This window comes from Triticum urartu, chromosome 5 (genome assembly GCF_003073215.2).
Source record: "Triticum urartu cultivar G1812 chromosome 5, Tu2.1, whole genome shotgun sequence".
Taxonomy (NCBI): Eukaryota; Viridiplantae; Streptophyta; class Magnoliopsida; order Poales; family Poaceae; genus Triticum; species Triticum urartu.
This window is the reverse complement of record NC_053026.1, coordinates 637,468,249-637,493,154: the sequence shown is the minus strand read 5'-3', so window position 1 is coordinate 637,493,154 and position 24,906 is coordinate 637,468,249. Positions and strand designations below refer to the sequence as shown.

General features: G+C 48.5%; 1 protein-coding gene across 1 annotated transcript; it reads right to left on the bottom strand.

Annotated features, from left to right (window-relative positions):
- Positions 1-16,990: 16,990 nt before the first annotated feature.
- Positions 16,991-23,283, bottom strand: LOC125506412. Its single transcript, XM_048671229.1, has 7 exons — positions 22,959-23,283; positions 21,732-21,810; positions 21,530-21,619; positions 19,444-20,060; positions 18,633-18,717; positions 18,461-18,523; positions 16,991-17,573 (listed from the first exon to the last, which is right to left on the bottom strand). Exons 1-7 carry the CDS (start codon positions 23,174-23,176, stop codon positions 17,235-17,237), a joined length of 1,491 nt encoding a protein of 496 aa, XP_048527186.1. The 5' UTR covers positions 23,177-23,283; the 3' UTR covers positions 16,991-17,234.
- Between the last annotated feature and the right edge of the window lie 1,623 nt (positions 23,284-24,906).

Sequence of the window (24,906 nt, the reverse complement as noted above, 5' to 3'; positions counted from 1 at the left end):
CGGCGGACGGTGGTTCGGGGTCGAGGGCCTCGTCGGAGAGAGCTGCGGAGATCAAATTGAGGAGGGGGTTAGCTCTGGTAGCTGAGGGGGTGACTGAGGGTTTGGGCGCCGGGGACGGCCTCACCGGAGCGAATCGGAGGCCGAGGCGGAACGGGGCGGCCGGAGTCGGGGGAGGAGACCTCCTCGAGGTCCTCCTAGTGGCTTGCGGGGCGTTGGTGAGGTGCAGTGGTGGTGCGTGCTCGAGGGTGAGCTTGGGGTTCCCTTTTATAGGCATCCGAGGCGGTGGCCGTGGACGGATAAGTCCATGGTGGATTACGGCGGCGCAGTGGCTGGACGGGGAGATTAGGGAGTTGGGCGTCATCGTGGAGGTCTACTGGTCCCATTCAGACGCTAAACGGACTTGGATTAGGAGCTTGAGTGGGTTTCGACGGAACGGGGCGGCGCGGGCCCGTCGGCGGCAGAGAGCGTGCCCTGTGCTTGCCGGGCCACGGCGACGGTGCTGCGGGGTGCGCTGGCGTGCATGAGGCGCGGAGCTACCAGGGGAGGTTGGGCGGCGCCGAACGGCGTTCTGCTGTGGTGTTGCCCCCCTGTCGGCCGTTACGGTGGTTCTGCCGCCGCAAAGCACGCCGGCGCAGGCGGCCCAGGGCGCCACCGACGCCAGGAAGGCGCCAAGCACGCGTGCGGGGTGCTGGCCAGGGAGAAGGGGCTGCGTGCAACGCGCCAGGATGGCACTGTTGACAAGTGACAATTCTCTGACGAAGAAACGACACTGAATTTCTATGAACTTTCTGAATTTTACTGAAAGTGCAAAGTAACAGTGCCGGCCAGGTGTTCGACAAAATGATTCTGGCATGTAGGGATTTTTCCTTGAGCTGATTTTTGGTGGAGTGGCCTCTCATTGCACCAGGAGACTGCCTGAATTTTTGTGGAATTTTTGGAGAAGTGTAGATATGAATTTCACCAAATTTGTCAAATCTGGTCCAAACTTGCAGTGAGTGAAATTTGAAAAATTTGAAAGGAAGAAGAGTGGATCAAGATGGTTCTAGGTTGTGGGTACTAAGGACTATCCAGGGGAGTTGGTTTGGGCTCAAGGATCAAAGGCATTAGGGTACTTGCTTTGAAAATCACTCAGGCTCAAAGTAATTGGCAGAAATGATTTGAGAGATAAAATAATTGAAATAAAATCCAAAACTTGTTTGGACTTGTTGAGACAGAGAATTTAGATTGTTCATGAGGTGGAGGGAGGGATTTTGAGAAGATTTACTATAGGAGACATGGTAAAACCATGGGTGGTTTTCAAGATGAGAAAAACCTCAAAATTCATAGAGTTCTTTTTATAAGAAAAAGAATAATTTCCAAAAATATACTTTGAGAAGGGAACCATCAGAGAAAGAGTTTTAAATGATCAAACACCATAGTTTGAAGAAGATACAAAAATAAAAATCCTTGCCAAAGAAGTTTTTAAGAGGAAGGTTTTCTGGAAAAAATTTAAATGGCCTCTTTTCAAAAACCAACAAAGTTTTTGCTGAAAAACCAAATAAAAATTTTGGAGTGTCACAACACCTACCCCCTTAGGAAAAATCTCGTCCCCGAGATTTCAGCTGATCCTTAAATAAGTGTGGATGCTCTGTCCGAAGGAAATCCTCCCTTTCCCAGGTTGCTTCACTTTCGGTGTGATTGCTCCACTGAACTCTGAAAAATTTGATGGTTTTCTGTCGGGTTCTCCTTTCAGACTCCTCTAATATTTTTACTGGACGTTCCCGATAGGTGAGGTCTGGTTGCACGTCAATGCTCTCATTGTATACTTTTTTCACTGGGTTGGTTACGCACTTCCGTAATTGCGAAACGTGGAACACGTCGTGGACATCGGATAATTCTTCGGGTAAGTCTAGCTGGTAGGCTACAGTGCCTCTTCGTGCCACTATGCAGAATGGTCCAATGAATCTTGGTGCTAACTTCCCCTTAATCTTAAACCGTTGCAGTCCCCTCATAGGTGATACTCGTAGGTACACAAATTCACCGGGTTCAAAATTGACCCCACGATGTTTCTGATCGTAATAACTTTTCTGTCGGCTCTGAGCTGGCTTGAGTCGGTCCCTGATTAGCTTGACCTTTTCCTCGGCTTCTTTGAGCATGTCTGGGCTGAAGATACGGCTGTCTCCTGTTTCTGACCAATTTAGCGGGGTACGACATCTCCGTCCGTATAGGGCTTCAAAAGGTGCCATTTGCAGGCTGGCCTGGTAACTGTTGTTGTATGCGAACTCAGCATATTGCAGGCTTTCTTCCCAACTGGTCCCATAGGTGAGGACACATGCTCTCATCATGTCTTCTAGAATTTGGTTTACACGTTCAGTTTGTCCATCAGTCTGGGGATGGTAGGCTGTATTGAAGGCCAGTTGAGTTCCCAGAGCCTGTTGTAAATGATCCCAGAATCTCGAGACGAACTGAGTGCCTCTGTCGGATATTATAGTCTTCGGGACTCCATGCAGACAAACTATACGGGAGAGATAAATCCTGGCAAGCCTCTGAGTGTTGTAGGTTGTCTTCACTGGAATGAAATGTGCCACCTTGGTTAATCTATCGGTGATGACCCATATGGCATCATTCCCGTGTCGTGACCGAGATAGTCCGACAATGAAATCCATCCCTATTTCATCCCATTTCCACTCAGGTATTTTGTTTGGTTCGAGTAGTCCGGCTGGTCTTTGATGCTCAACTTTTATGCGTTGACAAGAATCGCAACATGCAACGAATGTGGCTATGTCCCTCTTCATACCGTGCCACCAAAATCTTTCTTGAATATCCTTATATATTTTGGTTCCTCCAGGGTGGATCGCATATGGGGCGGTGTGGGCTTCAGCTAGAATTTGCTGCTTGAGGTCCTCTATATTTGGCACGCAGAGTCTGTCTCCGTACCATAATATTCCTCCATCGTCTACGACGAACTCCGAGGCCTTGCCCATACTCACCTTTCTTTTAATTCCTTCGATGCTGGGGTGACCAGGCTGAGCTTCTTTAATTCTCTCCACAAGGTCGGGCTGTATTTCCAAGTTTGATATGGTGCCATCTGCTATCATTAACAAGTTGAGTTTGGCAAATTCTTGTTGGAATTCAGGTCTCAAGTTTTGCAGACTGTTTTCGTCGGAGCTGGGGTTCCGACTAAGAGCATCGGCCACTAAATTTGCTTTTCCTGGATGATAGTGGATACCAACATCATAATCCTTTACCAATTCCAACCAGCGTCGTTGCCGTAAGTTTAGTTCTGGCTGTGTGAAAATATATTTGAGACTTTTATGGTCCGTGTATATTTCACATCGATTTCCAAGTAATAAATGCCTCCATTCCTCTTCCTCCACCTCCTCTTCTGCTGCCTTCCTCCTCCTCCTCGGGCTGAGAGACCCGAGGTCAAAGAAGACCTCCATGTCGTCGCCTGCGGGAGGAGGGGAAGAGGGTTGAGGAGGGGCAGATGCTTTCTTCTTCGCCACTGCGGCCTTCACCAACTTCTTCGCAGTCGCAGCCCTCGCTTGGCGCCCAGACGTCTCCTGGGCTTGCCGGGGGCATGGCCCTGCCGGGCCGAACTGGCTCGCCGAAGGTGGCCCATCGCAGGACCCGCCCTTTCCCCGCGGGCAGGGGCTCGACAGCTTCAGCCTCCTCCTCGGACGGCTCGTCATCGTCGTCTCCAATAAGAGGAGCCCCGGTGCCAGCGCTGCTGGCCTCCCCAGCAGATTCCGCCCACTGGGCGAGCTCCTTCTCCTCTATGGCTGCCGCGGCTTTGTCCTCCACGCCGCCGGCGCTGCCGACCTCCCTGGCGAGCTCTGCATCTGCCGCCCTTGCGGCGATGTAGTCCAGCTCTGCCTGGGTTGTGTCCTGGATGAGCCGCGACTCCTCGCGGATGTACTTGTCCTCCAGGGTGTCGAAAAACTCCTGCACCTGCTCCTCTGACGGCGCAACCCAGTTTCGGACGGTGCCATGCATGTTGTAGTCCCGCATCATGGCGATGATGTCAGTCTCGTGTGAGTTGTTGCTTAGCGGAACCACCCCCGCCGGCAACCCAAACAAGGGCCCCTTGACGACCTTGCCGGCCTTCGCAGCCTAGTGGGAGCTCTCGGCCGTGCCGTCACGGTCCACATCAAGATGGAAGAGCCGCTGGCAGAAGTGGGCATGCGCCAACACGGTGATGTTGTGGTCGAGGCCGAGGCGGAGTCGCATGATGTCTGCCGCGTTCATGAAGAGCCAGACCAGCCTCCCATTGTTATGCAGCGGAGCGATTCGGAGGCGGATGAAATCCACCCCGATCATCTCTAGGGTGACCCCGGCCTCTGTGAGGCGAAGAATCCTGGTGGTAGCGACCGTGAGCTTCGTGTCGTCGGCATCGACACTGCTCCAATCATTGCCGCGAACCAGCGGCGCCTGGCGAACCTGGCAGAACTCTTGCGGATCCTCCTCTTCAATCCAGCACCACCGGCTCCGCCACTCCTCCCACCTCTCCTTCTGAGCGCCCTCCGGGTATGCCCCCTTGGACCTCGGGATCCAGGCGAGACAACCGGAGATGGCGCCTCCCTGCTGGATCCAAGGGAAGAAGTAGTGGCGGAAGAGCGCCGTGTTGGGGTGCACGCCGGCAAAGCCCTCGCAGACATGGGCGAAGAGATCCATGCACGCCACGACGTTTGGGGTAAAATCCAGGAGGTGGAAGACCAAGGTATGCATGATGTCATTGAAGAGATCGGAGAAGGGGGGCAGAGGCCGCAAGAGAATTAATCGACAAAGAACGGATACCGATTCGGGGCGGCTTTGCCGCAGTTGGCGGGGATAACGCGTGTGGCAGGATGCCCCGTTGTCTCTCCCCCCGTTTTGACCCCCCACAGCGGCTTGAAGTTGTCCCGAAGGTGGGCCGCATCGATCGTCGAGGGAAATTAGGCGAGCTCCATCTGTCGCGCCGCCAACTCCTTCTCCGGCGGCTCCGCCCCTCCGGCATTCTTGGCTGCTCCCTTGCCCTTGCCAGTCTTGGGTGCCATGGCGGCTGCGAGCGGTGGAGGGGAAATGATAGCAAAGGTGCGGTGGCGGCGATCAAGGGTTTGAGGAAGAAGGAAGGAACAATAGCTCTTAGATTGGAGAAGACGCAGGGGGTAAATGAGCAGCGTGCTCGCGGCCGTTTCCTTTTTTACGGGGAAGGTGCGAGCCGCCTCTTTACAATGATGTGACGCATGCGTGCGAGAACCGTCCCACGCATGACCCCCACATCACGCATGACCCTCCACGTTGCGCGTTCAACGCGGGTCGCGGGGAAGCGCTGCGTACGGGAAGTCACTACGGTAAAATCCGCCCCACCTGCCTGCGCCATCGTTCTAGGCCTAGCCCAACAACGCATCACGCTTATGTGTGGCCCAGGCCCGGGGGCTCCTGCCGGTGTACAAAATTAGGGGCTCTCCTTTTGACCCCTCTACTTGTGCACGGGCAGTCCGAGCCACGCGTCGCGGCCACACTTAGTAGGGCAGAGGAGGGAAACCGGAGAGAAGCCGAAGCACAAGACAACCAAGGTGATGCCAAGACCAGAAGCGTAGGAGGGCAAGAGAGCAAGGTGGATTCCCTCAGCAAGATCCTCGCCGAGGCACCCCCCCCCCCTGGCAGCCTCGGCAAGAGCCTTGCCGGGGCAACCTGCCCAACACCAGCAGAGTGAGCCACCCTTGAGCCCACAGGTTCCGACCCAATCAACTGCGTCGAAACCAAGGCTCGGGAGGTGCATCTGTGGTGGCATGTAGATCTTTGTCAAGATCATAAACATATGAGTTCAGATGAGGACCAGAAGACGGCGACCCTTGGCAGGATCCTAGCCGAGGAAATCCACAAGACCCCCGGCAAGATCCTTGCCGGGGATGACAACAACGCCACGGCAAGACCCTTGCTGAGCCCCCGGCAAGACCCTTGCCGAGGGCGTCAGCAGGGCCACTGCCAGGTCCGCACCAGCCAAGACTCCGCCGCCGTTCGCATGCAGCTGCCAGCCCAACCAGCTGAGCAGGCACCTGTGTGGCAGCATGCAGCTTCCAGGCCAAATCAGCAAGCACCTACGTGGCGGCATGCAGATCTTCATGAAGGCCCTACCACCGTGCCACCTCAGCTGCTTGCCTGCCTACATGGGGCTGCATGCATCGCCAGCCTGGGCGCGTGTCGAAGTGAGGCGGAGCGGCGACGGACAGGACGGGCCTCGTTCCTGTCCCCAATAAAGCTAATGGACACCGACGTAGTGCATTTAATGCGCTTTGTCCCATAATGTCGTGCGATAAGCTTGCGCACTGTAGGCCTTTCCACCTCTTGTGTGCCACTGTGGCAGCCCCTTTTTCCTACAAAAGGAGGCCCAAGGCGACCAAGAGGGGGATTCAGCTTTTTGAAATAGCACAACCACCATAGCTAGTTCAGAAAGCTCAAGAACACTCAATACATCCACCAAAGCAGGACTAGGGTTTTACGCTTCCTCACAGCCCGAACCTGGGAAACGATCCGTGTGCTAGCTCCTATACCTGTTGTTCTTACAACCCCGCGCCCACCGACGGTAGAAGGGATCCCAGTGACCCCATAGGTGTCGTTCTCACCGACACCAGAGGTGGGCCTGGGTGAGCACAACACACCAGGGCGCGCCTGGGCTCCCTAGCGCGCCAAGGTGGGTTGTGCCCACCTGGTGGGCCCCCTCTGGTAGTTATTTGCTCCAATAATTCTTAAATATTCCATAAAAATCTTTGTGAAGTTTTAGCTTGTTTGGAGTTGTGCAGAATAGGTAGCCTGACGTAGCTTTTCCACGTCCAAATTTCCAGCTGCCGAAATTCTCCCTCTTGGTGTGTACCTTGCAAATTATGAGAGAAAAGACATTTACTCCAAAAATCATTATTATAGATAAAACCATCATATATAACAGAAAGAACACATGACGCAAAATGGACGTATCAGCCTCATGTTGGGGAACGCAGTAATTCAAAAAAATTACCTATGATCACGCAAGATCTATCTAGGAGATGCATAGCAACAAGAGGGGGAGAGTGTGTCTATGTAACCTCGTAGACCGAAAGCGGAAGCGTTTAGTAACGCGGTTGATGTAGTCGAACGTCTTCGCGATCCAACCGATCCAAGTACCAAACATACGACACCTCCACGATCTGCACACGTTCAGCTCGGTGACGTCCCTCGAACTATTGATCGAGTTGAGGCCGAGGGAGAGTCATGTCAGCACGACAGCGTGGTGACGGTGATGATGAAGTTACCGACGCAGAGCTTTGCCTAAGCACTACGACAATATGACCGAGTTGTAAAACTGTGGAGGGGGCTGAGGGAGTCCTGGATTAGGGGGTGTTCGGATAGCCGGACTATACCTTCAGCCGGACTCCTGGACTATGAAGATACAAGATTGAAGACTTCGTCCCGTGTCTGGGAGGGACTTTCCTTGGCGTGGAAGGCAAGCTTGGTGATACAGATATGCAGATCTCCTACCATTGTAACCCACTCTATGTAACCCTAACCCTACCCGGTGTCTATATAAACCGAAGGGTTTTAGTCCGTAGGACAACATACACATCAACAATCATACCATAGGCTAGCTTCTAGGGTTTAGCCTCCTCGATCTCGTGGTAGATCTACTCTTGTACTACCCATATCATCAATATTAATCAAGCAGGACGTAGGGTTTTACCTCCATCGAGAGGGCCCAAACCTGGGTAAAACTTCGTGTCCCTTGTCTCCTGTTACCATCCGGCCTAGACGCACAGTTCGGGACCCCCTACCAGAGATCCGCTGGTTTTGACACTGACATTGGTGCTTTCATTGAGAGTTCCTCTGTGTCTTCGCCGTCAGGCTCGATGGCTCCTACGATCATCGATAGCGATGCAGTCCAGGGTGAGACCTTCCTCCCCGGACAGATCTTCGTCTTCGGCGGCTTCGCACTGCGGGCCAATTCGCTTGGCCGTCTGGAGCAGATCGAAAGCTACGCCCCTGGTCGTCAAGTCAGATTTGGTAATTTAAACTACACGGTTGACATCCTCGGGGACTTGATCTTCGATGGATTCGAGCCACTGCCGAGCGCGCCGCACTGTCACGACGAGCATGATCTAGCTCTGCCGCTGAAAAGTGCCCTGGAGGCCGCACCCGCATCGGCTCCGACCCTTAATTCGGAGCCAACTGCGCCGATCGAGGATGGGAGGTTGGATGCCACCTCGGGGGCTGCGACCCCAACGGCGATTGAGCCAAGCACCAGCCCCGTACTCTGCGAGACTCGTGACTCCAAGGAGCCGGACTCCTCTCCGGACTCTGAACCCTCCGTGCCCCTACCGATCGAATCCGATTGGGCGCCGATCATGGAGTTCACTACCGCGGACATCTTTCAGCACTCACCTTTCGGCGATATCCTGAAGTCACTGAAGTCTCTCTCTTTATCAGGAGAGCCCTGGCCGGACTAAGGTCAGCAAGGTTGGGGTATGGACGATGACGAAATTCAAAGCCCACCCACCACCCACTTTATAGCCATTGTCGACGACTTAACCGACATGCTCGACTTCGACTCCGAGGACATCGACGGTATGGACGCCGATGAAGGAGATGATGAAGAACCAGCGCCTACTAGGCCCTGGAAAGCCACCTCATCGTATGACATATACATGTTGGACACCCCAAAAGAGGGAGATGGCGATGGAACAGCGGAGGATGACCCCTCCAAGAAACAGTCTAAGCGCCGGTGTCAGCGGCGCCACTCAAAATCCCGCCAAAACAAACACGGTGATTCCAGCACGGGAGATAATAATACTCCGGAAAGCGCCGAAGAAAACCCACTCCAGCAAGATTTAGCACAGGAGGATGAAGAAACCAGCCCTCATGAGAGAGCGGCAGACAGAGAGGTCGAGGATGATAATTATATGCCTCCCTCCGAAGACGAGGCAAGCCTCGACGATGATGAATTCGTCGTGCCAGAGGATCTCGTCGAGCAAAAGCATTTTCAACGCAGGCTTATGGCCACGGCAAGAAGCCTCAAGAAAAAATAGCAACATCTTAGAGCTGATCAAGATTTGCTAGTCGACAAATGGACTGAAGTCCTTGCGGCCGAAGAGCATAAACTCGAACGCCCCTCCAAGAGCTACCCAAAGCGCAGGTTGCTACCCCGATTAGAGGAGGAAGCACTTGATGCGGCCAACCGGCCACCTCGTGGTCACGACAGAGAGGCCTCTTGGCCCTCCACTGAAGCTGCACCCCGTACCAAGGCACGGGAATATGCACCGGACTTACGAGACATGTTGGAGGACAAGGCAAGGCAAACAAGATCGATCTACGGATCGCGTGGGCGCCCCACGGCTCGAGACGGTAACCGTCATGCCGGCCACAAATTCGGCAGGGCCGAACACAGTAGACAAGGCTCATTGGAGCTACGTCATGATATAGCCCAGTACAGAGGCGCCGCACACCCACTTTGCTTTACAGACGAAATAATGGATCATCAAATCCCCGAGGGTTTCAAACCCGTAAACATCGAATCATATGATAGCACAACAGAGCCTGCGGTATGGATCGAGGATTATCTCCTTCATATCCACATGGCCCGTGGCGATGATTTCCACGCCATCAAATACCTCCCACTCAAGCTTAAAGGACCAGCTCGGCATTGGCTTAACAGCTTGCCAACAGGATCAATCAGTTGTTGGGAGGACCTGGAAGCCGCATTCCTCGACAATTTCCAGGGCACTTACGTGCGACCCCCAGACGCCGATGACCTAAGTCACGTAATTCAGCAGCCAGAGGAATCGGCCAGGCAATTCTGGACATGGTTCCTAACAAAGAAAAATCAAATAGTCGACTGTCCGGACGCTGAGGCCCTAGCAGCCTTCAAACACAATATCCGTGACGAGTGGCTGGCCCGGCACCTTGGACAGGAAAAGCCGAAATCTATGGCAGCACTCACGACACTCATGACCCGCTTTCGCGCGGGAGAAGACAGCTGGCTTGCAACAATATGACCAAGAACCCTGGTAATTCGGACACCAGGGACAGTAGTGGCAGGTCGCGTCGCAACAAGCAGAAGCGTTGCATTAACGGCGACAATGCTGAGAATACGGCAGTTAATGTCGGATTCAGAGGCTCTAAATCCGGTCAGCGGAAAAAGCCATTCAAAAGGAATCCTAGGGGCCCTTCCAGTTTGGACCAAATACTCGACCGCTCGTGCCAGATACATGGCACCCCCGAAAAGCCAGCCAATCACACCAACAGGGATTGTTGGGTGTTCAAGCAGGCAGGCAAGATAAACACCGAAAATTAAGACAAGGGGCTGCATAGAGATGACGATGATGAGCCCCGGCCGCCGAACAACAGTGGACAGAAGGGTTTTCCCCCACAAGTGTGGACGGTGAACATGATATACGCAACCCATGTCCCCAAAAGGGAGCGGAAGCGTGCGTTAAGGGACGTATACGCGGTAGAGCCAGTCGCCCCAAAGTTCAACCCATGGTCCTCCTGCCCAATCACCTTTGATCGAAGGGACCATCCCACTAGCATCCGTCATGGAGGATTCGCCTCATTAGTTCTAGACCCAATTATTGACGGATTTCATCTCACTAGAGTCCTTATGGACGGTGGCAGCAGCCTGAACTTGCTTTACCAGGATATAGTGCGGAAAATGGGCATAGATACCTTTAGGATTAAGCCCACCAAAACGACTTTTAAAGGCGTAATACCAGGTGTAGAGGCCAAGTGTACAAGCTCAGTCACACTTGAAGTGGTCTTCGGATCTCCGGATAATTTCCGAAGCGAGGAGTTAATCTTCGATATAGTCCCGTTTCACAGTGGCTATCAGGCACTGCTCGGGCGAACCGCATTCGCTAAGTTCAATTTGGTACCGCATTACGCATACCTTAAGCTCAAGATTCCAGGCCCTCGAGGAGTAATTACGGTTAATGGAAACATCGAACGCTCCCTCTGAACAGAGAAGCACACGGCGGCCCTTGCAGCGGAAGTTCAAAGCAGCCTCTCCAGGCAGTTCTCCAGTCTAGCCACTAAACGACCGGACACCGTCAAGCGCGCCCGGAGTAACCTACAACAAGACCGCCTGGCACGATCCGAGCAGGCGTAGCAATGCGGCCCCAACACCAACCCTCGCAAAAAGGCGACGCCAGTACTTCGCGTACATAACTACGCTCTAGAGATACCATGGGCACAGGGGGAGGGGCACCATCACGGCACGCCCAAAACACGGCTTAAACCATACCAGGGGCTGCCGATTTTTTAATTTTCTCTTACTTTCAGGACTTCATCCTTCGGAAGGCCTGTTCGGCAGTTCAATTTCCGCACAAACGATGCAAGAACCAGGGAAGCAGACAAGCCATGCCGCACTACGGAACTCCCAGGTGGTCTCTATCACGAGCAGTATACCCGTTCCGCATACTATTCCGCAGCTTGCCCCTGGAACGGACATGTTAACTAGTCCAACCTTCCACTTATCGCATTATTTGTATCGTTCTGCTTTGATCGCAGCCCTTTTTAATAAACAATGCATAGCTTTCGTCTATTTTTGCATTACCTTTTTTTCTTTATATATGTTCCTTAACGACATGGTGCACCCGTACACGTTGGTACGGCCAAAATACGCCAGGGGCTTTAGTACCCCTCAATATGGTGTGAGAAGTCAGAACACTTTAACAAGTGCGGCACCCCGAACTTATAACATTATATGCATCGGCTCCGAATCATGTCTTGGGTCAATAGTTGGGTTTGCCCGGCTCCTATGTTTTGGTGTCTTACGTTCCGCTATATCGGCTAAGGTAGCACTAGGAGAACCACTGCGATTGTGCCCCGGTTGAGCTGGGTCTAGCACCTCAATGGAGAAAGCTAAAACTGACTGTCATGATGAAGCGAGAGCTGGTCGCTGTTCGAGAGGTTTTTTCGAGTCCCTAAAGACTTATGCCGCTTAGGGCGAGGAGCCGGCTCTGTCCGGCCAAGGCGTGGATAGCGCCCTGAACTCGGTCTTCCGAATACCAGGGGCTTCGCCGAAATTTAAAATTATAGAATTCTATGGCTAAGTGAGAGTGTTCACGCATTATAGTCCGATTGCCTTGTTCGTTGGGCTGAGCGCCTCCCTCGAAGGACCCAAACATGGGGAAAAGAGCGCTCAGGTTTATCCCCGAACACCCTAGCACTAGCGGCACGGGGGCAAAAGCCGACGACTCGCCATCTCTCAGAATTGATAAACAGCCGCACAGAAGGTAATATTTTAAATTCCAACAGCATTGCTTAGCGCATATAAACAAGTTTTCAGCGCACAAGACAAAACGAGCAAGTTTCACTCAAAAATTACATCCCTAGAACATTCACCCGCCACAAGGCGGGCACCCTTCAGAACATCCTTATAGTAATTCTCGGGCTTGCGATGCTCTTTCCTGGTGGTGGTCCATCCTTCACAAGCTTCTCAGCATCCAGCTTGCCCCAGTGCACCTTAGCACGGGCAAGGGACCTACGGGCACCCTCAATGCAGACGTAGCGCTTGATTACTTCGAGCCTTGGACAGGCCTCCACCAGCCGCCGCACCAGCCCGAAATAGCTCCCAGGCAGAGCCCCTCCGGGCCACAGCCGAACAGTGAGGCCCTTCATGGCCTGTTCGGCCGCCTTGTGAAACTCGACCAGTTGCTTCAGCTGGTCGCTCAGGGGCACGGGGTGTCCGGCCTCAGCGTACTGAGACCAGAACACCTTCTCCGTCGAGCTGCCCTCCTCGGCTCGATAGAATGCGGCGGCATCGGACACACTCCGGGGAAGATCTGCGAATGCTCCTGGAGAGCTCCGGATTCGGGTAAGTAACAAGTAACTCACGTTTATGTGTTTGCTTTGCATAAAGAATGCCTTACACGCCGCTATCTTCTTCACCTCATCCAACTCCTGGAGGGTCTTCTAGGATTCGGCCTTGGCAGACTTGGCATTTTCAATAGCCACCGCGAGCTCGAACGCTCGCGTCTTTGAGTCAAGCTCCAAACTCTCATGCTTTTCCATGAGAGCCTGGAGCTCTTGCCGCACCTTGCCAACTTCGGCCTCATACTTCTCCCGCTCGGTGTGCTCCGAGGCTGCCCTCTTCTCGGCCTCGTCCAGCGCCTGCTTAAGGGTCGCCACCTCAGACGTGGCCCCTACAATAGCCACGATAATCTTGTAATTTTTTGCAATTGCGCCTTTTATATATATATTTAAACACGGTATTTCTTACCTTCATTGTCCTCGAGCTGCTTCTTGGCATGACCGAGCTCCTGCTCGGACCGCTCGAGGTTCTGCTTTAGCGTGTCCACTTCCGCAGTCAGTGCGGCGGACGCAAGCAGAGAAGCCTGCATACGCATATTGACTCCTTTTGTTAGACTCCTGCAAATTTTATTTGATCCTCTATTCGGCTTTTCTTCCCGAACGCCAAACAGAGCATTAGGGGCTACTGTCTATGCGGTAATATTATTTACACATTCTTTACTTACCTCAAATCATGTCAAAAGGCTAGTACAAGCTTCAGTCAGTCCGCTCTTGGCGGACTGAACCTTCTGGACCTCCCAATACTTCCACGGTGTCTCTTGATGAGTCTGTGATTGATGATATACCTCAATTATAGGCAGCGGAGAACGATGTTCTCTCTACACCGTTTTCTGAAAAGAAGTTCATTTGGCCATAACTCAAATGAAGTCGAATAAAGCACCGGGACCAGATGGGTTTCCAGCTGAATTCTATAAGAAATGTTGGCACATCATTAAAGATGATCTTATGCCTATGTTTCATGATTTTTTCGAAGGCCATTTGGAGTTATTTCATCTAAATTTTGGTACAATAACGTTATTACCGAAGAAGAATGAGGCAGTTCGGATAGAACAATTTCAACCCATTTGCCTGCTGAATGTGAGTTTCAAAATCTTCACAAAGGTTGGAACCAATAGATTGACACAAATTGCTCACTCAGTGATTCAACCTAGTTAGACAGCTTTCATGTCGGGACGACACATACTCGAAGGAGTAGTTGTCTTACATGAAACTCTTCATGAGATTCACTCGAAGAAACTAGATGGGGTTATCTTAAAAGTGGATTCTGAGAAGGCTAATGATAAAGTAAAATGGCCTTTTCTTCAACAGGAAATCCGCATGAAGGGTTTTAGTGAAACCTGGAGGCACCGGGTGGATACTCAAGTCCAGAAGGGTAGTGTCGGAATTAAGGTGAACGATGACATTGGTCATTATTTCCAGACGCATAAGGGGCTGAGACAAGGGGATTCCATGTCACCCCTTCTGTTCAATATTGTGGCAGATATGTTGGCCGTCATTATTGGCAGGGCCAAGCAACACGGGCATGTAGAGGGTCTAGTTCCTCATCTAGTTGATGGAGGGGTGTCCATTCTACAATATGTTGATGACACTATCCTTTTCATGGAACATGACATGGCTAAGGCACGTAATATGAAACTTATCTTATGTCTATTCGAACAATTGTCTGGCTTAAAGATCAATTTCCATAAGAGCGAGGTGTTCTGTTTTGGGAAGGCAAAAGACGAGGAACACACTTACAAACAATTGTTTGGATGCGAGGTAGGTGCCTTACCATTCAGTTACTTGGGTATTCCGATTCATCACCGTAAATTATCTAATAAAGAATGGAAAGTAATTGAAGAACGAATCGAAAAAAACTCAGCTGCTGGAAGGGCAAGTTGATGTCATATGGGGGCCGATTAGTTCTGATCAACTCAGTACTAACGAGCATGCCAATATTTTTACTCTCGTTCTTCGAAATTCCGAAAGGGGTCCGAAAGCGACTTGATTTCTTTAGATCTCGATTCTTTTGGCAGTCTGATGAGGCCAAGAGGAAATACGGTCTCGCGCGTTGGGATATCCTTTGTCGACCTAAAGACCAAAGGGGTCTCGGTATTGAGAACTTGAAAATTAAGAATAAATGTCTTATGAGCAAATGGTTGCACAGGTTAGTGACAGAGCCGGAGGGCATGTGGTCTCAAATCCTGCGCAATAAGTATTTGCACTCGAAAACGTTAGCCCAGACTACCATCAGACCAACTGATTCACCGTTCTGGAAGGGACTTATGCGAACGAAGGATCTGTTCTTTCGTAGGATCAAATTCTTGGTTGGCAACGGGATGTCAACGAGATTTTGGGAGGATACATGGTTAGGAGAGACACCCTTGGCCTACAATATCCTACCCTTTACAATATTGTGCAATGTAAGGAAGATTACGTAGGTATCGTCCTTCAAACTATTACCTTGAATATCTAGTCCAGACGTACGTTAGTAGGTGCGAGATGGACATCCTGGATGCACTTGGTCCGGAGATTGATTGAAGTTCGACTCTCCGACGTGCCGGATTCTACACAATGGAAGTTAACTAAAAATGGGATATTTACGGTGAAATCCTTTTATACGGATTTGATTAATTCTGGCCCCCTCTCAAGGTCACTTCATATATGGAAGGTTAAGGTTCCTTCGTGGATTAAAATTTTCATGTGGTTTGTCCACAAGCAAGTTATACTCACAAAGGACAACTTAATTCAGAGGCGATGGGTAGGCAACTCGCGGAGTTGTTTTTGTGCTCAAGATGAGACAATACAACATTTATTTATTGAATGCCCACTTGCCAAATTACTGTGGAGAATGATTCATATAGCTTTTAATATTAATCCCCTAGTAGATATTGCGTCTTTGTTTGGGACGTGGTTGGCTGGGGTTGAACAGATCACGGCGGCTCGTATTCGGATTGGAATATGTGCGTTACTATGGGCTATATGGAACTGCAGAAACGATATGAATTTTAACAGACAACACAACTTAACTTTTTTGCAGGTTATCTTCAGAGCTACAGCTTGGATCCGTACGTGGTCCTTACTCACTCCTATGGACTGCAGGGAGCCTTTGGTTACTAGGTGCAACCAATGGGAGATGGTGGCTCGGGCTATATTCAAACGGTTCGGATGGCGTTCCCATAACAGGATAGAGGGCTAGAGAGCTTGTCCTTATTATCACCGTATCGGTTGTTTTTTTAGGCCTTTCTTTGTTTTTGCTCCGTTTGCGAGCTGTAAGACCTTTATGATGATACTTCTTGCATTTTTAATAAAAGGGCCGCATGCATCATCATGATGCAGAGGCCGGGGGTATACCTCCATTTCCAAAAAAATCTCTTTTTTTGACAAAGGGTGAATTTTATTGACTCAGAATGAAGCATCAAGTGAATATAAACACAACGAGCACACACCCGGCCTCTGCACAGCTAGGATGCACACAGGCATCTAATTTGTTCAGACTGATCACCAAATTGGGGGAAGGTGTGGGGGAGTCCGGGCGTCCTCCCTACCCAATGCTAGTTGGACCACATCTTCGCGCAACTCATGTGTTGCACTTGGCTCCTTTTCCTCTCAGTCCACCAGGCTCACTGTCAGTCGTAACACACTATCCTAATTTGATGACTACCACTGGATTGTCGACGCCCAGCCCGATGTCTGCTGACATTTGGTGTCATCTGTTTGGTACTCCCTATTGGAGTTGCCCTAAGCTTTTGAATCTCAAGAACAAATTAGACTTGTTGCATTTCCTTCTTGAAAGTGTTGCCATCAGAGAATTCTTTCGTAGTTCATGTGTTGTCAAGGGTGATGGGTGGTGTTGATGCTTGTTTGCTTGTTGTGTGTCGTTGGTCACCTCTACTCTCTTTATTTTCTAATTTTTCTTTTTCTGTATGTGTGCATCCTCAATGTCTCAACTAGCTCCAGATATTGTATCGTTGTGATGACGACATGGAATTGGTATCATCTTGATTTTAATATATTACCCTTTGTCGGGAAAATATATTGCTTTCCCTTCCTCAGCCAGCACACCGCACATGCAAGTAACATCATGTTGCTAGCTGCAATTTGAGTACGGGGCACAACTTTAGACATAGTGGTATGCAATTATAGTTGTGTGCTTGACTGAAATTTATATATAAATAAAATGAAGCAACTCAAAAGTAGAAGACCGAGGTAATAAACAGACCAATGGTTTACCTTAAAAGAAGCAAGTACCACATATTTTCGACTGTTTGAAACATACTTAGTGTTCACACCACATCTCCACACAGGAAGACTTGGTGACCCTAGCGCCAGCTGCCATGTTCTTGACAAATGATGAGGTCAAACCAGAGTCCTGGTACACCACAGTACATATGATGAAGTACAAATACATAATGTGTGGTACAAAGCAGACCATCCATCAGCTTTGATCAGCAGGGTCATATGGGTAGATTGGGTAGGGTAGGAAAGAGGCAAGAGCAATGGCAAGTCTGTTCCATGTATCCGATCAGATGCTCCGTTGTCACCGTGTCTTCTTCAGCCATCTTCTTCATGTGCTCCTTCATCAGCACCAAGCTACTGTTAGCCTTTGCCACGTGTTCCATCATCACTCTTTCAACCTCAGCAATTTCAGGGCTAATTAGTGCACGCAGCTCATCCCAAAACTTCGCCTGTGCACTTAGCAGGTCATACTGAGAATGATATTTTGCAAATATCATACATTCTTCCCTCGATGCCTCAAACTCAGCCAACTTAGTTTCATAATACTCATGCACTTCCTGCACCGGCAGGTTAATTGAGATGAGAACTTGTGATATGTATAATCCACATCTAGCAAAACAAAACCTCTTCTATATACACCAAATTATACAACTGCGTAGCACTTGAATTTTTAATGTTCATCACCAACCAGATGAAAATCCTGTGGTTTATAGGACGTTGGTAGGTTGAGTCGTTTTAGAATGGGGGATGTAAACATAACATAAGAAGTTCCAACAATGATAGCCTCCATCACTATGTATTAACAATAATGTGCTCAAAATTTGGAAAAAAAAATAATGTGCGGCAATTTTATGTCAATGCCACTAGTCGCACCTGGAATTCTGGTTATGCCAATACTTAGGTCTAATTATCAAAATTTCATTATTCCCTTGAAACTTCTTACATCTTCCAAGATTAGGGACAAGGCCAATAATGAAAAGAGAAGGTTGCCTTTTTGCCAAAAAATGCTAACAGGTGGAGCCAGTAAACCGGTTTGAAGGATGGTAACGGCCCAAAAGCAAAGGCGGTGGCAAAAAGGAATGGCAGTGTCATAAATGGCTGAAAAGCAAAATCGTCCTACTATATCCAAGTATTAAAAGTATAACCTGAACACTTGCATGTCTCAACTATAAACTATCATTGAACATACAACTTGAGCACACCTACAATTCTAAGTACAGGTATTTCTTTAAGATGCGCGTTGGGATATAAGTGATGTGGGTATAGGCAAACGAACAACCAACAATGGAGTGTGAGGGACGGCCGTTAATGATTTAGAGACAATATAAGCTGATGTGGACTGGCGAGACAGACAACTATTGTTTCTACTATACGAGAAAACAAAGAAAGCAATAGTCCACAATGCAACACCTAGTGAAAGTACAACGGACAAAAGAATCAGAACCTGACACAATGGTGCATGGAGGTTGATAAGATTGCCTTCAAAATTTTCCGCACATTGAGGGCACTGGTTAGAAAGATAAATATGCATCCATAAGTAGAGAAATCTCAGGTTCCCATGATTTGATTCATGAATGTAAGTTAATATGAAGTACATTCAGAATCTGGCATGTTACCTTCAGATTCTCATTCCTTGAAAGCTGATCCCTGAGCCACCTTATTAGGCACGACCAGCCGTAGACATGCCCGCAAGGAATACAACTGCAAGTTGGAGATGGGAGATGATCTAGAGAACACAACCCTGTCTATGGATACTGAATAAAATCTAGTAACCCCAAGACAAGGAAAATGGAAAACCTCTGATCTGGTCACCAAATGAAAGTAAGCACCATGAAAGGTCCAGAAAAGACTGCCCTCCTACACTATATGATCATTTGGTGCCACATCCTCAGCATCCTCAACCCAAACCCGCCTAATATGCATACACAGTGATCACCTAGCTCAATCATGTCAAATGGATAATGAATTCATGATCTGGAATAATTCAACAATGGATTGCAACTATGCCTATAACAATTGTCTAGTTGATGGCGAGAAGGAAACATTCTTACTAATTCAATCGCTATACCTAACCTATCATAAACTTAAATCTTAACATTACTCAAAACACAAGCGTTATTCCTCTCGGTGAGAAAAAAAAAGGATCAGAAACAATGGATTGTTAAAGCTGGTGCATGATCTTAAAAAATCAGCTGCATCCACTAGGAGTAGTTGTAATGATCCCAAGTGGTGGCTACTGCATGTATATATTGTCATGATAAAATTCGAATCCCAACATGGAGATGGTATTAATCAAAGCAGGACATAACTGAAGTTATTTCAGCGAGCTAGCATATGAGGCTCACTTTCAGCACAGTATCATGGAATAAGACGTCAGTTAAGTAGCATATACCCAAAAAAATCAACAGTGGAAACCATATTCCTCACCAGATGTGATGCTCGTCCATGGAGGTCCACGGTTCCATGCAGATAGAGCAGGTTGGCCGTGCTGGTGCCTTAGCATCAATGCCTTTCCCCCCTTCAGCTGAAGCCTCCATGTTCGCACTCACCAGCATCCTATTTGCTTCTTTGTTGGAGATGTTCGCATTATATTCACCAAAGTAGCTACTTTCTCTGTATGAGCCATCGGTCTCCTCGCCCGAACCAGATACAGTATGATTTAACTCATTGCCTCTGCCACCCCGTTCACTAGCTTCCACGGCATGGTGACAAGGCCCCTCTCTGACCATAATTTCGACATTGGCAATCTCATCCCTACCTTCCATACCAGGTGCTGGTATGGACGAGAACACGCACGACACACAAATCATCAGCTGAGGGCAATTCTGCTCCATGAACACTATCATATCCTTTGGCACCATCTTTTCTTGTTCAGCCATCTTCTTCAATCGCTCCTTCATTAACATCACGTTGGCCTTAGCCATTGTCAACTTTTTGTTTACTATTCTCTCCATCTGAGCAACCCGTTCTCTAAACCATTGTTGAATCTCAATACACGTTGCCCTTACTGCAACAAATATATGTTCGTAAAACGCTTTAATTTCCTGCAGTTCAGGTCAATTGAGCAAAAGAAGAATTTATGAGATGTAATCAACATTAAAACTAAAGAAGCCCCCTAACAACGATACTAGTTATAGTAATAAAAACCTTAAGGTGGATACTGCTACAGTTGATTATATGTTTATAACATTTTTTCCGATGTCTGGTTACCCATTCAGTAGGACCTAATATAAAGTAATTTACTACATGATTACTACTATGCACTCCCTCCGTAAATAAATATAAGAGTGTTTAGATCACTAAAGTAGTGATCTATACGCTCTTATATTTCTTTACAGTGGGAGTACTAACTAGTAAGGGTGAACATGTTCAAATGCAATATCATCCATAAGGATGGTTTTAGAAGACATCCAGAATGAAAAGGATGAACCTAAGTGCTTCACTTTGTTAGTGAATCTAAAGTCAACAGAGAACAAACTGTTAATGATGAATAGATCGACAAGTCATTTCAGGCCAGCATAATAGGACAAAAGTGCCACAACTCTATGGGCAAATAAAGATATAATAGTTTTCCACCAGGCTTAACAAAAATGATTGCTTTTGCAATAACCATCATGCATCCTTGTTTTTCCCAGAAGGGTTATGGACATAAAAATTTGGTGTCTCGTGTTGACCTATTTTTTTTTGTTTTCTTGTCGGATTTTAGCAGCAATGAGACTAACCAAGGTGATGGTGGAAAAAACTAATGTTTCTACTATTGGAAAGCCACAAAAGATAGCACTTAACGTGAAAAGGTTCTAAGAGATTTTGCAGCGCTCCACCTTACCACACTAAAGCTAAGGCAATATTAAAATCTGAGCAATTGACTGATAGGCCATTGTTAAAATTAAATGGCCATCAATGGTCAACTTCTGAACATGGTCCAAATTGATGATTTTTCATTATGTTTTAGATATTTACTCATGGATAATTAACTGTAAATTTCAAACAACTCATATTCAGAAGTACATAGGTAATGTTTCAATTTATTTTTTGAAATAGATTATCTACATATCCAGATTAAATTGCTCAATAAGTCAGATATATTGAATTAACCAGCAAATTCTAAAATTAATACTAACTTTCAAAGTACCAAATATATGTGTTTCTTTAATATGTAAAGGTTTAAATTGGAATGGGGTATCATTTTGTTGCCAAATTGTACTCATGCAAGACCCGAATTGTGAGAAAGAAATAGGGCGAAATGGATGCTATTGATTCTAGTGAATTATTTGTTTCCGTTCCCAGTATCTTGATTCTATGTAATTTTTCGCTATTAGTGGGGGTTGAATATGAAAAGATACTATTATTACTTATAGAATTGAACCAAAAGGTCCGGTTATCTCATAAAAGGTAAGAAAAATATCGTCATATATATAGATCAACATAAACCAACATCCTACATCTAAAGTGGATGTCTTTAAAAACAAACTCGACACATCTATAGATGTACAGCGGATGAAAGAAACAGAACCTCAGGACTGCAGCAACCCTCCAACATGTTTTCTGGTGCGTAGAGGTTGATTATAAGCTTCTCCTCAAATTGTTTGCCACACTGAGGGCACTGGTTAGAAATATCAACAGTCATGGATAAGTTGAGAATTTCCATTCAGATATCGGATATATATCTTTGATATAGTCTGTTCACTGAGTATATGCAGACCCACTCACGGTACCTTGGCACTATTCTGGCCAGAACGACCCAGCAACGTCTCCATACAAGATCTGCCGTACACATGCCCACAAGGAATACAACTGCATTTAGAGATAGATGATGATTAGTATTCCAAAAGTATCACTAGCCTCATATAGTTAGAATACAAGCCATGCATATGTATGTAGCGTGAGTGCATCTATTTAACATGAATAATAGAAACTAATATCCGATGCTATAGCGGAAGCTAAACCATTTAACGGATTTAGAAAAAAAATATGACCATAAACAAGGAATATTCAGATGAAACATAGATCCACAAGCTCATAAATATTTATTGTGGTCGGGTGTTCAGTGAAGGGCCAGAGTCCTGATTAGAGCCCTCATGCCAAGATGCACCTTCCAGCTAAGCAGACATCTCTAAGACACCGAATTAGAACTGGCAAGGGGCACGGCGTTCACGCTGGTTTACTGATTAGGTCTTGACTCGAGCTGCCGTTTGATGGAAAACGGCACAGCTTCTTTTCTGGCGATTTGACAAGCAAAATTTCAAATGGCAGCGCTAAGCTCCTCCGACTGCTGTGGATTTTAGAGGAGGTTATCAGCCCTTTTGCGCTTGTGGCTGCAATAGCCGTAGAAATTACGTCATTGTAGCGAAAACTCATGTAGAAGGCTATTGTGGCGCTATAGCCCACTAATTTTTTTTCAAGCATAGAAGAGAAAGAATCGCACGAGAATAGCATTGCACGCAGTGGACCACTGGCGGAGCTACGGCTGGTGCTTGCAGGGGTCATGCCCCTCGCCCCCAATCTTGGTTAAAATTGTGAAGGGAAAGTTTTTGAGGTCCTGAGATTGGAGAAAATATAGTATTTGGCCCTCCCAAATATCTGTATTTTGTGATTCGCCCCCCAGAAGATCTTGGCTAGCTCCGCCACTGCAGTGGACTATACAAAGGGAATGCAATTCTCTTCAATATCAGATTAGCAGTGGTGTATGGACCTGGCAAAATCAGATCTCATGCCATATCTAATCTTCTTCTGTATCTAATTAGCCAGTGCAAAACAAATACGATACTATGCTGATAAGCCCCAATCCAAAAGGAAGCCAGCGTGATGGTACTAGGACCATGTCCCCCGCAGAAAAACCAAGAAACCCTAGGCCCCAACAGAGACGCAACATCACCGCCGGAAAAAAGAAGCAGCAGCGAAATTGCACTAGGCCGTGGGAGTGGATGCCCTCGCTCGCTCACCACATGCGATGAGGGCCGTCGCTGCTCCAGGACTCCGTGCAGGCGGGGCAGATGGTCGCCGGCGACGGCGTCGCCTTGGCCTCACCGACGGACACTGCTTGGTTTGCCTCGACAGCTCCGATGTCTCCCGCTGCGCCGGTGGTGTCCGCGGCGTGCGGACGCGGCGCCTTGATGTCGGCGATCTGCTCCCTACCAGATGTGGGCGGCGGGGACGACATTGGAGGGAGGCGGAGGAGTAACGGAGAAAAGGGTGTTTTGGGGCCTGGTCGAATTCGGGAGGAGGGAGGGTGGAGTGGGGTTTCTTCTTTTGACGGGATGGACTGGAGTGGGGTTAGGTCAACTACACGGGGGCGGCTCCGTATCGGCTCATATGTGTGCGTTCCTGTGGGCTTATTTTTCAGACCAAAAATCCTTTTCAATGGGCTCCCTGCTCCTATATTATGTGGATGGCCCATTCCCCTAATTTGAAGAAATGAATTCTCAAAAAATTGAAGAAACAAGGAACTTTGTCCACCGCCATGTAGGACTGGGCCTATATGCACGTGAGATTTCTCGTGTCTCTATCATCTTCATTCTAAGCCTGACCCATACCCCTCCAACCGCACGCCCTCGCCGCAGTGTTCCCCTACTCACTACTGCATTTGCTTTGTCACTGCCACGTCCCCTCACACCCCGCCCCTGGTTCATTATCTGGATTCGTCTGGCCCAACTATGGCGGCTCAAGCCCTCTCACCATGATCCGATCTCATCGACAATGTCTCGATCCCACTGGATACATCCCAAAGTCGTCCTCCACTGCTCCCCTCGCCACAAACACCACATGTTTAGTCTCTTCCGTGCTTTGATGCTCCTCGAGTTCGTCCGTCTGGATGTAATCGACGGAGCTCTGGCGTAGATTCCTGCCATCTCTTTGGGGCGGTGAGGTTATGGTTTCTCGTCTTGTGGCGAGCACTAGTAGAAAACAGGGCTTTGGTTGGAGCCTGCCAAGCCCATTAGTCCCGGTTCAGTAAAGAACCAGGACCCATGGGGGCATACGTCCTGGTTCATGCGCGCAGGGGCCCGGCCGGGCCTCGGGAGGCATTTGTCCCGGTTTATGTGGACCCATTTGTCCCAGTTCTAGGCACGAACCGGGACCAATGGGCCTCGCTCCTGGCCCACAGCCATTGGTCCCGGTTCGTGCCTAGAATCGGGACAGAAGGGCGGCCTTTAGTCCTGGTTTCAGCCACGAATCGGGACAAATGAGTTGCCTATATATACCCCCTCGCCGGCGAGCAGAGCAGTCCACACTGGTCTATTTTTTTGGCCGGCGAGGGGAGGGCATTTGGGTGCTCTATCTCACCTCCTATGCACATGAGGTGTTTGATGAAATGCCCGAGCCACGCTAGTTAAGTTTTCTCCTCTCGAAACTCGACCTCCAAGCTTTATTTTCCTCGAGATTTGTATAGATTTAGCGGTTCGTCACGTCCCGTCCACATCTTCACCGCGGTCGATCGCCCGCATTGATCTCATCGCCGACACCACCATGGTGAGCCTCTTGTTCTTATCTTTTTTCTGAAAGAAAAATAATTCTTACTTTAGATAGATACTTGTCTAATTTTCTTACTTTTGACACACATAATTATATATAATGCACGCAGATGAACTGACACTGGATGTACGGTGACAGACACACCTCCGAGTACATTAAGGGCCTGCATAATTTTCTTGAAGTGGCTGAGGCAAACAAGCAGAATGGTTTTATGTGTTGTCCATGCCCTATATGTGGGAATACGAAGTCTTACTCTGACCGGAAAATCCTTCACACCCACCTGCTTTATAAGGGTTTCATGCCACACTATAATGTTTGGACGAAGCACGGAGAAATAGGGGTTATGATGAAAGACAGCGAAGAAGAAGAGGACGATGACAACTATGTGCCCCCTGAATACCGTGATGCTGCAACGGGGGA

Bases quoted from the DNA above. Each gene is read 5' to 3' on its own strand.
- LOC125506412 (XM_048671229.1), bottom strand. From the start codon at position 23,176: ATGTCGTCCCCGCCGCCCACATCTGGTAGGGAGCAGATCGCCGACATC. The intron at 21,811-22,958 runs GTGAGCGAGCGA...CTCTAAATGCAG, and splicing joins GACGGCCCTCATCGCATGTG to TTGTATTCCTTGTGGGCATG. The intron at 21,620-21,731 runs GTACCGTGAGTG...ATTTCTAACCAG, and splicing joins CTGGCCAGAATAGTGCCAAG to TGCCCTCAGTGTGGCAAACA.